Consider the following 12,587-nt stretch of genomic DNA (forward strand, 5'->3'; position numbering starts at 1 on the left):
CCCAAGTTAATTATCTTAAGCCAGTGCTGTTATTTTTCTACTATAGTGCAATCTGATTAAGACCATGAGTGTGGTTTCCTTTGACCTCCTGGAGTCCCTTCTCTTGTAAATGAGTCATGAGCAGTCTGTTTTTGAAGAAAGCTCTAGTGACTTTTCCTGCTCATGTGAAATCCTCCCTCTAAAACAAACTTCTTTCTTTCTTCTCTTAAGTTGTTTGTATATTTCTACATACTGTGTGTGTGTGTGTTCCTTTGGAGAGAATATAGCCTTCTGCTAAATAAGCAGTTATCCTGTATTTACCTGGATATCCTGCATTATCCTGGATTACCTCTCCACAAAAGCATAACTTAGAGCTCAGCTGACTTCAGTTCATGGAACTGTGTAGTACTAGCTCTGTGTTTTCACTGCTTATACAATATATATGCATATATTTTTTTAAAGGTCTGAGGGAAACTAAACGATCAGTTGTTTGCTACAGAAACAATTAAAGTATTTTAGCAGAATGTCTCTAGCTGATTATGGCAGAGATGGTGTTGTAATAGCTCTCATATCCTTCTCCCAGAAGGGTTTGGGTCTACTCTGCCTCCTATGCCCTTTTGAGGGGGAGCAGGGGGCACAGCTAGCACAGACAGCTCTTGCTGGATTTGGCTGGTGGAAACAGTCCATGTGCTACTGCAGCATCCATGCAAACCTTGCATATGTGAGATCTCTAATTTCGTTCAACTTTACCTACACAGAAGCTTTAAGTGCACATTGAATACAGTGTGATCATTGGACTGGTGAATAGTGACTACTGAAAACAATCTTTAAGATCATTTCTTAGTTCCATCATCTGGTATTCAAAAATTAACTGGGTTACCCACTGCATAATATAGGAGTGAAAGCACATTTAATATTTTCAGTGCTTTTACAGCGAAAATTGAATAATACTTTGTTTCTTTTAGAGGAGCCTGTGGACCACATGGCTAGAGCAAATGAAGCATGTAGATTCTGTGGAATCGAGGTCAGCTTCTTGTCCTCTGGCTGCACTAGAGGTCCAGTGCAACAATTGCTGGATGAAAACAGCTGCAGAGATATCTTATTTTCCTGTTTCCCACAAAGGAAAAAACAGCAGCTGGGTCTGTAGTGCCTGAAATGATTTGAATGAGTTCCTGGTTATTTCTACATATATCTTCAGTTTCATTAACAGAGCCCAAAACAAGTCGTAACTTTTTTTTTTTTTTAATTCTCCTGAATAAAGAACTCTAAAACATCTATTTTGTTCAATAAGACAATTTCTCTTGTTTTCTTGTTAATGCTTCTACCCTTAATCATGGCCCTAAAGAGAAAAGTGTGTCAATTAAGGCCAAAGATGGCAAACTAGAAATGCCATCTAGCTCAGCGTAGTTGGCTGAGAATTTTGGGGCTAAGGAAGTTGCTGTTGCTTCAGAAAATCTGTGTTTGAGTCTCACCTCTTGGTAACATGAAACAAGATGAGAAAAAAGAGGTAAGAGTTTTCAGCATGGCAATACTTTAGCCATTTATGAAATAACAGAGCTGTGGGTGACTTTGTAACTATCTGATGTTCTTTCGTGTTAAGATTGTATTACCATATGTGAATGTGCACTGCAACGTCAGTATTGGGGGCTGGAACACGCTGGAAACCAAGTACTATTTTAGTTGTTTTGTGTTGCAAGTTATGAGAGAGATACACATCTGTCATCGAAGTCGGAATGAGTTTCAGATATGTATAGTGAAGAATTAAGGATAAATATTTTTTCAAATGCCATTATAAATAATTCTTCTAGGACAGGGGAAATGTCTTCAGAGGATAGTTTTGGTGTCCTCTTCCCCACTTTCCCTCCTTGAATAATTTGGATCTACCTAAATCTAGTGAGAAGTATTTACTGTGGGTAAATAAAGATCTTTGTTGTTGATTTAGATGAGAGAAGACTGGAGAGTATTTAGGATGAGGCTGCAGAATGGCAGGAAACGCTAAAACTTCATAACTTAAGGAATYGTTAGAGTTCTGTGTTGTGACTTGTGCTTTTATCATGGCTCTGTTTGGAGGAGCTGAATCGCAGTGCCTCTCGGTGATGAAGTCACATTGCTTACTGACACTCGTTGCGTCTTTCTTCCTCCCCTCTGGAGAGGGGTGTGCAGTGGAGTTCTCGTTTTGGAAGGTGAAGGGGTGTGTGTGTGTGTGTTGGGGGGAAGGTGTTCAAAACACCTGCTATTACACATCAGTGTTGTTAAAGGTAAGGCTGAAGAAATATGCTTACACCAGGAGTAGGAGCTGGTGAATTTTTACAATGATGATTGACTCTTGGGACATTCACTCCACAACTGTGAACTGTAAGATAATTTTGCCTCTTGGACAGAGGAACTTTACTCTGGCTGCAGAGCCATTTTGCTAAGAATCTAGGTTGTTATCTGCATCTTTGTTTCAGGCATCACTTGAATTCTTTTTTTCTTYYTTTTTYYTTYYTTTTTTTTTCTTTTTTAAGAGAACCTGTATCTTGGTCTTTAYATCATTAGAACTTTCCTAAAAATAGTTTTCTGTTCTTAAAGGTAATAAACTTGAACCATGACTATTGGATTCTGTATATAATGTATTTCCATAGAATATTTTTATATTGTTTAACTGATTTTTTTCTTTTACAGAAAAGACTCAAGACAGAGCATTATTACCTTTTAACTTTTTTTTTTTTTTTTTTTTTTTTTTTTTTTTTTTTTTACTATATCTTAGTATCTTAGGATGAACATTTAAACAACAAATAATCTTCAGTCTTGCTTAAAAATGTCCCTGTGTGCATCTTCTCACAAGGACTTTTCTCAGCTGCTGCCACTTCAAGATATTGGATGCAATAAAACAGAAATTAAAAACTCACCCGCTGGTATTGGCACTCCAGTTCCCTACAGCTGTAATCAGTCCGTGCTGACAGTAGAACACAGTCCAGTTTATATCCCTTCATCTTACATGGAGAACAGACATGAATATTCTGCAATGGCATTCTGCAGTCCTGCTATGATGAATTACAACATTACCAGCAATTTTGGTGATTCAGAGAGTGCATCTGTGAGGCAAGCATCAAGCCCAAATGTGTTGTGGTCTGCTCCTGGCCATCTCTCCCCCCTGGCACTGCACTGTCAGTCATCGCTTCTGTATGCAGAGCAACCAAAAAGCCCATGGTGTGAAGCAAGACCAGTGGAGCCAGTGCTACCTGTGAATAGGTGAGTAGTACTGATTTCTTTAAACTTTACTGCAAATTAATTACATTTTCTTTCGTTTTCTAAAGATTTTTATTTTTATATTTGGCTTCTATGCATTGTCTCTCTAAAAATGAAACAGGACTGATTTGGTGTTTGTAACTTTTGAAATAGGGTTTCTTTTCAAATGGCTCCATAGAGAACTATACTCTGACACTAAGCAAAATGAATATTTTCAATTTGGAAATTGCTTATTGTGTATAAATAAYTGTTCAGAGCTTCTGGGTACTTTGAATAATAAAAATTAATTTTCCCGCTCTGGCAAATTAAGTCCTTTGAGTGAAAGAAGTAAAGCTTCATTCTTTGTTCCTTTTCATAGAACATTGTATGAACTCTATTTCATTTAGGTTTGTTTGTTTGTTTTAACTGCATCTAATAGTTAGGAAGGCTTTTTGTGAACTTGATATTAAAAAAACACTTTTCTTTGAGTTCTAACAGTCACACAACAGCATGTGTCGTGCTCAGAAGAGTGCTGTTGTTGAAAGTCTGACGTTGTTTCTTATTGCCATTCTGGACTGAGCTTATGAAGTTATTGTGAACAGCAGATACACCTGACAGGATTTTCATCTGTAAAGAAACTGTATTTGCAAAAACATGTTCTCATTCTGCACGTTCACTCCTGTTGCATACCATAAGGAAGGTGTACAGCAGCAGTTGATGTACCTCATTCATCAGCCCAACAGCTGTTTTATGGATAAAAACACAGTGTTGCAGGTGCTATTCCTCTTTTGGCAACTGCATTCATAGGACTTTCTAACTGCTGCAGTCACTGTCAATAGGAAAAGTATTAGTATGTCCTTGAAACAGGTTTAGTCTAATTATTTGTAAAGATTTTGGACTATTTTTGAAAGTACTCACATTTCTTCAATAGATAGCCTTATGTTGCCTGCACATAGATGAGGAGTGAGATCTAAGTCTGCTTCATACTCGTGGGATGCAGCAATTTTACAGCCTGACCACTTGACTAGTCTCCTTTGAAGTCAAGGAAGAGTAATGGGCAGATCTGCAGTGCAAATCCAGTTTAGGGGTGTGAATTGGAAGAAGCCGTTTAGATTGCACTGCTTTACAAAAGGCTTCCCCAAAGCAGATATTGTGCACCAGAGTCGGATGCAACATTAATAAAGCTAATATCCAAACTCTTCTCACTTGGTTAATATCTCAAACCACAGAGAGGTCTGGAAAAGCTGCTACCAGTTAATGTTTTAAGCTGGCCAGATGATGGGGCAGCACCTAAAATAACCCAAAAGCAAGAGTGCTGCATCCAGCGCTCTGCTGCATGCTCCCTGCATGTATAAAGGGAAACCAAGCCTGTGACTCTAGAGTTCCTGTGAATAACAGCCTTCTGCCATTTGTGTGGACTATTGCTCTTGCAGCTGATTACGACTTCACTCAAAGGGGAAAAAGTATCAGTGAAAACTGGAATCTAAATTTATGGATCATCTTTATCTTTCAGCAGCAGGTAACTACTGAGGTGCTGACTCTTCAGACCTTTTCAGTGGTTCAGTTGTCTCAGTGCAGTACACTGAAACTCCCTTTGTGTACAGAGTTTTTAAGAACTGACTTTTAATTTAACTTTGAACCACAAGAAGCAAGAGTTGTAATTCCCTTATTGTGGATCTCTGGACTGAAATAAGGCTGTAAAGGAAAAAGCCCTGTGCTTTCTTCTGCTTTATACTTCGATGAGGTATTAAATTAATGTCATGAACATTGTGTTTATTGCCATGGGAACAATGACTGCGACACTACGGATTCATAGATTATACCCTGAAGGAAGAGTTCTTCAGGTTGAAACTTAAAAGAATAGTTGTGGGGGGTGAAAGACACTTATGATGTAGGGTGTAGCTAGTTTTAAACACAGCGCTTAGTTCAAGAAAAGGTGTTCATCTAAATGGTGAGTAAAAAGGTACTACCACATAGTAAGATCTGTTACAGTTTATTGTTTTACATTTAAAATTAAGAAATAGTCTCACTGAGAAATTAGTTTAATTTTCCCAGGTGTAAAATTCCATTAACATTAGCTAAAATGATGTGGTCTAGTTTGCTAAAAGTGATTTCTATTTAATTTGGATCTCCTTGTAGATCAGTTTGAAATAAGGAACCTAAATTTCCTTTCCTCACAAATGCATTCATCATATGAATGCAGAAGTAATTTATTTAGCTTTATTAAAGGAAAATATTATGTAGCATTGTGCTGCATCTGATGCAAAGATGTGTCATATTTTGTGTAAAAGTAGACATGAATTTATAAAGATCCATTTTTACACCAAATGTAAACTTGATGATAATGCAAATTTAGCAGAATCTTTATGGATGCTATATCTATTGAAGACAATGGAAATATTCTCATAAGTTTTGCTGCGACACAAACACTGCTTTTATATTAAAACGATATGGAGGGAAAAGAAATTTGACAGCATAATTATAAGTTATTTAAGAGTAGTCTGGCATGTAAGCTGGAGTTGGTTTCTGTCTTTATCCCATAACTGAAAGGCTTTTTAATTAAAGAAACAAAAGGTTTATATTCCAAATGGACAGAGGTATTACTTAAGAAATCTCAGTGAGGTTGCCAGAGTGATGCTTCTGGGACTTAAACTGTTCTTCTTCCTTCTATCATTTTCCTTATGCTTCTGACAGTAACGGCACATAGAATATATAAATAAAGGTTTATTGGATGTACAGGCTAGCAATGCTTGCTTAATCAAAAATCTAGTAACTTCATTTGTGTTATTGTTCAGTGTGACCTGGTTTGTAGTGTCTTATACATTGTTTAAACCCTGCTTTGAAACCGTAATTGTTTGTATTATCCTAATGTTTTTTTTTTTTTTTTTTTATGGTGCTCATTCTGTAGAGCTCTCAAATGTATCTTGAAGTCTTTTTGAGGTGATCTTTTAGCTTAATCTGTGTAACTCTTTAATCATAAAATGGAGATACCAGCCCRTGTCCCTTAATTGTGAGATAGCTATGACATGATTTTTAGCATACTAATCAATGTTTGGAGTGTAACAGAACCTGTGCTGTGGAGATAAAAATATTTGCAGTTGTGTGATATTAACACTTTAGGAAATTCAGGAAGATAATGGCTGAAAAATATTTTTCGGTTGATTTTTGCCCAACATCTTGCACGTATTCTGCAAGTTGCTGAGCTTTTCTCCAGGTAAACTGGATCAGTGATACTCTTGACTTCTTGTGCCCTGAACAGGGCAGGCCTATGAACATGGAAAGTGGGGCAGCTTGGGCACAGCCTTGGGCACCGTGCAGCTCGGGTTTGTATGGGACTGAATCATCCCCAGGCACTGAATGAGCCAGAGGTACCTACGAGGGAGGAAAGAGTATTAAGAAGTGATAAAATTTGAACTGTTTATTTTTTTACTTCCAGACTTTCGTTTTCTCAGTGTTTTTCTCCCTCTTTCTTTTTTTTCCTTTTTTTTTTAATGTACAATAGCTTAGGTTTAAAAAAAATCTGACTCATGACAAGTGCCATTAGCAAATCCTGCTAGTTTCTAGGTCACATCTTTGCCATACTTTTTAATACTTCAGCTTTTTAATATAAAGCTGAAGCAGTCTGCACCGAAGTTTTCCAAGTGTGGCATGTTCGTTAAACAGCAGCAAAGGTAGAAGCAATTAAGAAACATAATAGAGATTGAATAACCTAAATACCCTTGCAATTTCCCTCTCTTTTAAGGCAATCAATTTGTCATCTTTGACCAGTAGGAAATCATGGCCCTGTCACTTTGCCCAAAATCTTAAATCTTTTATGGAAACATAAAATCTGTATATAGAAACCATGGTCACAGAGTGGAGAGGAGTAAAAGGAGATGTAAAGTGATAAATCTCTGACTGCGTGTGTGGCTCGGTAGCAGCCAGGGTACATCCCCCATGTGCCTACTTCCTTCGGCCCGGGAGCTTTTTGGGCAGCCAGCCAGCTACCTCGTGGCAGTCCCTCTGGAGGACCTGGCAGCTCGTTCGTCTGCAGAGCCTGCTCAGGTCCTCCAAGCCCCAAAGCGTTGAAAAGTGGCCTCTAACCATACGCAGGGCTGTTCGTTCTAGGGATAACCTGTCTGATCAGAAAGTTTTCAAGGTAATGGTCGTGTACCATAAAGCTCTGAGCTATTTCCTAGGTCCGTTGTCCTTATTAAAGACGGCGGTAACAAAAGATTGGCGTTGAGCCTCCYGCCACGATGCTGCGGCTGTCGCGGCTGAGCATATTTGATGCCTGCTCAGCCTGCAGGAGGAACGCGCTCCAGATTGCCGCTCGGTGTGCAAGTTGTTTACCACAATCTGGGGAAGTCACGTAGGTTTTGTGTGTGCAGGATGACTGCTGTTAAACTTTTAAACAGAGAAAGAAAGTGTTATTTATTTAGTTTAAAGCATTTCTCACGATTGGWAGGTAAAAAGCAACGTTCATCAGTGAGATGGTGTGGAATGTGCTTATTTATTTATTTATTTTCAGCCATAACATTTCTGTGCTTTAGCAGGGACAATAAACATAGCTCTCTACAGCGTATCAGTCAGGGACTGAAACACTCTCTAGCTGATTTTTAATTTTCTTCTGAATCACTCAATGGGATTGTGATTCCCAAGCAGAACTTAAAAATATACCTTTGCTACTAATGTAAAACCTCAAATTATGTTCTTCCCTCCAAAGACAGGGAGATGGAGGCAGGAACAGCAATGCTGTTTCTTCCTCACTGTAGCAGTTTATGGRCCATGTGGTACACTCCCGTTATTATAAGGCAGAGTTCCCCTACGCTGGTTGTCCCAGTGTGCCAGAATGGGAGATACCTTCCTGACTCAGAATCTGGCAATCAGCTAACTGTGTGTGTGTGATCAAATACTCAGCTTCTTAAACATCTCATCACCTTTATTCCCTGCAATAGGCTTTATTCCCTGTAATATCTGAACAAATGAGTGTTTGCATGTGAGTTTGTGTTTTTGCAGTAACTCAAGTCTACAATAAATACCTTAAATTCCTGTATGAGAATTTGTTCAGAGAACCACCTTTTCGATCCAAATCTTCTCTCAGAAAATTAAAGTGGGTTCCCCTAGAGAAACATGGGAGGGAAGGCGTGATTTTTGTTGGGATATGGATGTGTTTGTCCTTATCTCCTCTCATAAAAGCAGTATAAAGTCTGCTTTAATATGCTAGTTGAAATCTCCTTGACAGCACTTTCAGCATGTTTCTGCCATTCTCTTTAAATTTGCTCTCACTGATACACAGATTTCTTMTGCCCTGGAAAGGCACCCCAGTTCTTTAGAAGTCGTGAAGGATGCTATCTACTGTCTTTCCCTGGCTCATATTTCTTTTCTTCCTTAACCCTGCTAGAAGGCACCTGAGGAAAACTCTGTGATTTCTTCCCTCTGCCTCTGTGCTGAAGTTTATACCTATAAACTGACTGTGCAGCTTTGCGGTTGACAAAATTGCTACTGAGAGTTTGCATGCAATGTTATGTCCTCTCTAGTGAGGAATTGTGTTGACCAGTAAGGTAAGACAGAGTAAAGTCTGGAGAAAACGTATACAATGAATGTGTTTCCTCTGTCCTAAAAACCAGACCAGTGACAATCTAAGTTCCTTTCCTCTTACTGTTTGTTTACAAGATCTTGGTGTCAGGAATTGACTCTTATTTCATGTTTTTATCCTGTTCTAATTTTAATTTAGTCAGTAAGAATTGCAATTGGAATTACTTGGAGCACTTCAAGAATGGATATATCTTATTAATTTATATTGAGCAATAAAATTGATTTGCAAAATACATTTTATTAACTGTGTTTCTCCATTCTTCTTGTGTTCAGACTTACTTTTATTTATCAGTTCCATCATTAAAGACAATCCACATGAGTGGTTGCCTAGAACAGAAAACCTTGTCCAACATTAAGTTGATCTTATAGGTCTCATATTCACTTCTCAAAATATGTCTCCAGCATCTCAATGAATTGAGCCTTATTTAAAGGATGAGCTACCTGAGACTGGATATTTATTGCTTCAGCTAGAGTTGTCCCTTGCTAGTAGCTCACTGTGTGATGCAACTGAAGTTCTGTTCATGGTGGTATTTATCATGTCAATCCAAGCTGCCTGACAGTTTTGCACTTTCTGTATTAAGCTTCTAAAGGCAAAGTGCGATCATTAGCAGCTGGACTGCTGCATTTCTAAGAATTCTTCAGGTTTTGTCAATGTTCCATATGATTTTTGCAGCGTTCATGTCACATCAGCAGTAAAGTTTTATGCTTGTGAGTGTTTTGAACTTTCTAGTCAGCCATCATCGAAAGCCCTGGGATCAGAATATGTGCTTTAAATAATCTTACCAGAAAAACACTTAACACTGTTTCACACTACGTGATCTTCAGTAATAGCAAGGCTCTACAAAGAGAAAATTGAAGACAGTGAAAAATAAGAAGCCTTTTGTAATACAGCTAGATTTATTTTTTACAGATTTGCAACAGATTTTTTTCTTTTTTATCAGAGACACATTAAAAAGAAAAACTAATGGCAATGACTGTACAAGCCCGATTGCAAACAATCCTGGCTCAAAAAGGGATGCTCACTTCTGTGCAGTCTGCAGTGACTATGCTTCAGGATATCACTATGGAGTCTGGTCATGTGAAGGCTGCAAAGCATTCTTTAAAAGAAGTATTCAAGGTAGGAAAAACAGCTTTTGATACCTTTTGCTCAAGTAAATTTTTCTTCCTATGATCAAGTGCTGCAGCAGTTGATCTAGTAATGAACTGATMTCTTAAAATCCTGGTGTATCATGCTGCATGCTGAAAACAGGGTAAAAAATGATTTGACTACTTTATCTGTTGGCTCTTATGTTGTCTGGAAGATCTGGAAACATTATAAACTGAGTAATTGATTTCTTCTGAGAAGAGATGGGACGCGTAGCACACGAGAACACTTCTGCAAAGGCATCAGTGGGATGGCCCTGCAGACCTGTGAAGCTGTTTGCAGTTTGAGTCCTGAGGCAGACATAGTAACTGTGGATTTGTTATAATAGACAAATTGTCTCAAGACTTTGTCTGCCAGGAACTATTTCTATGAGGAGTATATTGCCTGGAGCTGTTGAATCATAGCCTATAATATCTATGTGGTATGTAGGAAATAAAATACAGCCATAGGTAATCCATAGAAAGTACTCGGTTCAATCCCATGTATTTGTTTATTTACTTCCACACCCTACATTGCAGTAGTTCTTGTTCTGGCAAGAACTGTCTGTCTCTAAAATTTGCAGATCAGTGTTTAAATTCTCAAATAATTGGTATCTGGTTCAAATCTGCTGAGTGACTGCTGCATGTAGTGTAAGGCTCCGTGGTTACTATCACAGCCCACAGGCTGAAGGAGTAGCTTGTACACCATACTGGAGCTTTGGACCACTTCATGTCTTTAGCTGTGGCTCGARTTATCGTGTTCTTTGGCCTAGTCTACGGCCTCTTGGTGGGAACTTGTTTGGATTCAGGTTAGATACTGACTGCGGGCATAGGGTCTGCAGGAACTCCTGTCATTTGGCTGTCTGTAATGTTCTCTTCTTCTTCTGCACAAAGCCTTACTTACTTTGAGGCATTTTCTCGTGGCTCAGTGTGACAGAGTCCRTGTCACCATTAGAATCAAACTTGATTCAAAACTTGTTTGCATTTTCAATTTATTGTGTAAGTTCTGCATGGCCAAATAACAACATCTATAAAGTGATGTAAGTCCCTTTGATTCTAAAATGATTGAAGAGAACTTTGTCCCCAGTTTGTCACAAATGCAGACTGAATTTGATCTCAAAGTGTTTTCTGTCAGGAAAATTATTTCCTTGCTATGCATTGCTCACAGGTGATTTGTCCATAAACAAGTTACCCGTTGTAGCCTTTTGTACACCTTAATGCCCCCTGTCAGATAACATTTGTCTGTAATTCAAATAAATGAAAGCAAGTTCAAGCCATAAAGTGTTATCAAGCACTCAGCTACAACTGAGTAGTGAGCAACATCTTATTAAAGATGTTGCTTAAAAAAAATCAAAAACTTTCGGGCTTTGGAAAGTGGACAGAATTAGATGAGATGATTGGGCAACTGTGTGTGGTCTCTTTTGCTTGTCCAGGTTTGTAATGTAGTGTGTTGGTCCTACATCTCTGAACATCTGCCTGCAAACTAAATTATCCCAAGGCCACAGGAGTTTTAAACCACTTGATACTCTTGTGTGCTTCAGTTACAGTGCAGCAGAGAGCTCCCTCCTCCTTCCCCCCAAGTTGCGTGAAGAGTGATAAATAGTAATTTGTTTTTCAGTCGCATCTGCCAGTAGGAAGTGGGACAAACTGTAACCTGATCTCTTCTTCTTAAAACACTGTAGGTTCAAAAATTCAAGGTTAAAATTATTTTAATTTTGCAAGGAAATAGTCACAATGGTTCAGTTAAATAATCACTCTTGGGGAAATGAACTCTTGGACTTGCTCATGAATCAAGAAAAAACAACCTACTCAGACTGCTGTATCTTTAGCTGATCTATTCTTAAAAAAAAAAATGAAAAAATAACTTAGAAAAACAACCTGACAGAAAATAGATTAAGAAATGTAAGTGAGTGAATATTTTTGTATCCTTAGGTAACTACTTCAAGAGAAACTTCCAGTATTTGGCAGGAGGTGATTTGCTTGAGAGTGTAGTCAAGTCTAGTTCACAATAATAAACTTTTTTGATCGATTTATTGGTTAATCAAAGACAACAAAGGGTTTTTTGGAGGAGAATGGAGGGAAAGGGAAGACAACAGAAAGAGTGGAAACTGACTCAAATAAGAGAAACTTTTGTCCAGAATATCTAAATGTTTTATCTTCTGCTTTTTTTCATATTATACAGAATACATTAATTTCTACTTGTATTCTTTGTCTCTTGGGCTGTTTTTTTTTTTTTTTTTTTTTTTTTTTTTTTTTTTTTTTTTTTTTTTTTTTTTTTTTTTTTTTTTTTTTTTTTTTTTTTTTTTTTTTTTTTTTTTTTTTTGTGCAGGGTCAGTCCTCCAAAAGCTCACCACATCAGAGAGACAGTTCAGTAAATACAGCTGTAGTTTACACAAATCTTTACAGGACTGAGAATTTGTATAGTTCTATTTTGAACTGTTGGGGACAAAATCTACTATTTATCATCTGTATATTGGGATACTGTAATATCCCAATATACAGTAAGAGTTGGGGATTTGAGATAAACTTCCACAAAAGCATATGTCCCACTTTCAAAAATGACTTGCTATTAGAAGATGCTCAGTTATCTAGCAGTCATCAGGGAAGGGTGGTCTATGTTGCCAGATACTTTTTGAGGTCATAGATTGACATTTTAAGTTCAGGATAAATATGAATTTTTGCATCATTTACTTTAATAG

The 12,587-nt window shown here is 37.8% G+C and overlaps 1 protein-coding gene across 1 annotated transcript in view; it reads left to right on the forward strand.

The window, feature by feature from the left end:
* The first annotated feature begins 2,779 nt into the window (after window positions 1-2,779).
* Window positions 2,780-12,587, forward strand: part of ESR2 (estrogen receptor 2) — a 33,486-nt gene continuing 23,678 nt past the window's right edge. The window contains exons 1-2 of the mRNA XM_085314988.1: window positions 2,780-3,213; window positions 9,708-9,883. Of these exons, the coding sequence (XP_085171114.1) occupies window positions 2,780-3,213; window positions 9,708-9,883 (610 nt within the window). The remainder of the gene's footprint in view (window positions 3,214-9,707; window positions 9,884-12,587) is intronic.

Source organism: Rhea americana, unplaced genomic scaffold, assembly GCF_003343005.1.
Source record: "Rhea americana isolate MKP2758 unplaced genomic scaffold, rheAme1 scaffold_42, whole genome shotgun sequence".
In the NCBI taxonomy this organism is placed as follows: Eukaryota; Metazoa; Chordata; class Aves; order Rheiformes; family Rheidae; genus Rhea; species Rhea americana.